At 42.6% G+C, this 3784-nt stretch overlaps 1 protein-coding gene across 3 annotated transcripts in view; it reads left to right on the forward strand.

Annotated features, from left to right (window-relative positions):
- LOC106722282 overlaps positions 1-3442 on the forward strand; it is a 12539-nt gene extending 9097 nt beyond the window's left edge. For 2 of the 3 annotated variants that reach the window (XM_025206057.1, XM_014520656.2), the window contains exons 5-6: positions 506-769; positions 3052-3441. In XM_025206057.1, coding sequence (XP_025061842.1) covers positions 506-769; positions 3052-3096 — 309 coding nt within the window. In that variant the 3' untranslated portion in view covers positions 3097-3441. Of the gene's footprint in view, positions 1-505; positions 770-3051 lie in introns of all 3 variants that reach the window. The other variant, XM_025206056.1, reaches the window with a different exon arrangement.
- Positions 3443-3784: the final 342 nt, after the last annotated feature.

Consider the following 3784-nt stretch of genomic DNA (forward strand, 5'->3'; position numbering starts at 1 on the left):
TCTAAACCTGTGCCCCATCAATCTTTTTCCCACATCTGAGTGACTTACTGCACATGCCAATGAAGGCTCTGGTCACTGAAAGTCTTAGGTTTTTAAGCCATGTTACACCAGTATCTTTCAAGGTTCTCAAAGCTTTTTCTTGTGTGAGTGCATCTTGTGAGGAAGGCAAATCCACAAGCCAATGAAGCTAGTGAAAAGATGACTGTTGATTTCAGTGGGTTTCAGATAAGATCTCGGAAGACATGGGAGAGTCAAAATGTTTGTTAAGTCCAAAGGAAATCTAGCAGAATTTACTTTTGTGCAGTACTTTGGACTTAACAGCTTGTAAGTGGTGCATTTGCCTTGGGCTGACAGAGCTGAATTCCAGCCAGAGAGATAAGGGAGATTTTGTCTTGGAAATGGACAGAGATGGATAGAGAGTTTTCTTGGGTGAGTGCATTGCTGAGGTTGATGGTTATGTACAGAGTGGTTGAATATGTGTCTTACTGTTTCACTTCTTACACAGATAAAAGAAGATGTTGGACTCAGTGCATTCTTCAGAAACATCTCCTATAGCTCCTTCAAACACTTAGCTGATGTCTACGTCAACAATGAAGTGACAGCCAGTGCGCCTGATAGGCATCCTGAAGAAGTGCAGTTTGCATTTGCCGTGCACCTGACTGCCAAGGTAGCAGGCATCTGTAACCATACTGTGAACAGGATCATGGGGTTTGGAAACCAGTACCTCCAGGACTCTTTTGCAGAGTTTTCCTACAACAGGAATCTCAAGGTAAGGGAGGAGAAACAAGTCTGTGGTGACAGCACATCTAAACAGATACCTCAGGTCATGTAAACTGGAGGAGCTTCCATAGACACCAGTTGATGCTGGCTGAGCATCTAGCTATACCATTGTGTATGCTACTGTCACACCTATTGCTCCAGCTGAGATCAGGGACCTACTGTATGAAGTGATGGGGGTTTAACAGCCCTTGCAGCAGCAGAACTGCACTTCATTGCCCACCTGATTTACCTGTGGCAGGTTGGCTTGCTCTGCCTAGTAGTTGTGTGACTGGGTTGATTGTATAGTTTTAGAAATAGGTTAGACAAGGATTTGTAAGGGATGGTTTGGATAGGGATGGCCCTGCCTCAGGCTAGGGCTGGACTAGATGGCCGTCAGAGGTCCTTTCCAGCCCTGCCTTTTTACGACTCTGTGTAGACACAGTAAAATATACACTTTTCCTAGAGATTGGAACTGAATTATGATTTCCTGACTTTTCCTGTAGTTTTTGAAGCCTAAGGTCATCATTTCCTTTCCTCTCTCTCTCTCTCTTATTTCCTGCCCCCATCCCCCCCATCACATAAAAGCTCTGACACACTGGTATCATTCAGTCCAACTGGTGGCCGATATCTAGAGCTCTTCATTTTTTTTCTGCATAAAAATATTTGGGGTTTTTTTTCTTCAAGCCTTTTGAGTGAAAATGTTGAGGTTTTATCAGAAAATGGAAAAGCCGTCAGTTTTCAGCACCACAAAGATTTGGGGGTTTTATGTTAAAACCTGAATATTTTTTTACCCATATGGGTTTTTTCTCCATAAAAAATCATTTTTGACAAACATTTTCAGTTTCTAAACAATCTTTATGTATTAAGCATTCATGGTTGTGTATTATTAGGCTTATAAAAGGCATCACAGCTGGACAAACTAGCCATTAAAGATGACTGTGAAGGAGATACACACAGATTAATTTCTCATAAACCACTTGATTCATATGGATATTATCCTTCTGATCATTGACACACTGAGTCATGAGCTTTTGGGTTCTATTTACCCCCTTGCCAATGCATTTTGCTGTGTATCTGGTCTCTGTGTGTACAACTCTTGTGTCTTCTGCTCTGTAAACAGCAGCAGTATGAAGAGATCATGTGGGCACTGTTATGTCCCAGCTAACTGCATTTATAACTATATATAAGCATGTGAGGCCCTGCAACACACACTGCAACTTTGGTTTTCTGGCAGCTTGTAAATATAGAACTTAGTGGGCACTACAAGAGAAGTTGCAAACTATTTAAAGGAATACTAGTCTATTTTTATGCACTACTATGCTGAATTTAATGTCAATTATATAGCAAAAATAGCCTGAATGTGGGACACTTTCACTTCTTGGCTCTGGCAAACTGGGCTGAGATAGGAGGCTGGAAGTTTAAAGCAGCAAAAAGACTAAGCCCATCACTGGGCCGCTTAATAGAGTAAAACCTGCTCCTGGTTGCTGGCAGGAGGTGGAAAGCAGAAGCAGTGTGTTGCACTGTGCGGGGCACAGGATTCTGGGAGCACATGTATGGGGTGCGATTTCTGTTTTTTAGTGGTTGCCATCAGCTAGCACCTAAAGAGTTTTAAGGAGTAAAGAGTAGAGGCAGGGCTAGTGAATCATCATGTCCTCCTGAGAAGCCAGGGGAAGCCATTTGGAGCAGTGAGGTTATAGAAACAGCTATGAAACATTTCAGCAGCAGGTGTGTGGTGGGTTCTCTCTATATCTGGCCCCTGTAGATCTTCTCAGGGCACAGCCTGGTTTTCCTAGCAGTGTGATGAGGGAAAATGATGGTCTTGATCTGTCATGCTGGATTAGGTCATCTAATGTAGTATCCTGTTTCTGAACTGCTGCAGAAAGCAGAAACCCTCCTGGATGTAGTGATGGGATAACCTTGACTCTAGGACAGGGGCAGGCAGTTATTTTGGGCAGAGGGCCGCTTACTGATTTTTGGCAAGCCACCGAGGGCCACATGACAGGCAGCCAGGGGCAGATAAATATTAATTTTCTAAATTTTTTAGGGGCCCCGCAGGCTGGATAGAAGGGCTTGGTGGGCCGCATACGGCCCATGGGCTGCATTTTGCTCACCCCTGCTCTAGGATAGATTTCCTTGTAACCCCCAGGGCTTATAAATTAGCTTGGGCCAGTAGGGTTTGCAGCAATTCTGATACCTGCTTCAGAATACACCAGGGCATGTGCTTATCCATGATGTGGTACACACTCAGATATGGATGGGATCCTCACTGGTGTTTTACTTCTGTCTCAACAGGACAGGGAAATGTTCAGAGTCAACAGCTGTGAAGGTCCAGACTGAGCATTATTACCTGTGAAGGCACTTTCTGAACCGCCGCTGATGCCTGTGGTATCTTCTAACTCAGCACTGCCCCTGTGAAGGACACAAATATGCTAATGGATGTGTGTGTGTGCATGTGTGTGTGTGGTGGTGTGGGGGGGAACATCTGTAACAGATGTACTCCTGATTTTAGTATAATTTTGTGAATAACGGATTAAAAAGCCTTTTTAAAATGTATAACGTGTGTGTACCTATGTAATATCTATAGGATAAATAGCTAGTGTATAATATATTCAATGTATATGCAGTGTCTAATACAAATATTACCTAGTTCTGTTCTGTATTAACCACATCTCTATGTATTATAGCTCAGTTTTAGGAACTAGTTTAACCCATGGGTATTACTGGTATTTATTTTACTTGATTTATGGTCCAAAAGCCCCAGTTTTGAAAAGATCTTAAGCACATATTTAACTTTAAGCACAGGTCCTTAAGTTCTCTCCTCGATTAGGAAGTTTAATTGAATTGGCCTCCAGTCCCACTGGTATATCTTCTGTTTATCATAATTAATGACAAACTTTTGGAAAAGGCAATAAGCCTCATATCCTGGGGCCATTCTCTGACAATTAGCAGTCAAGATGATTATGTGAGGGACATGTATTCCCACATTTGCTGCTGTGAGTTTCCAACACTTTCTGAACGACTCAGA

Source organism: Alligator sinensis, unplaced genomic scaffold (assembly GCF_000455745.1).
Source record: "Alligator sinensis unplaced genomic scaffold, ASM45574v1 scaffold872_3, whole genome shotgun sequence".
NCBI lineage: Eukaryota > Metazoa > Chordata > Crocodylia > Alligatoridae > Alligator > Alligator sinensis.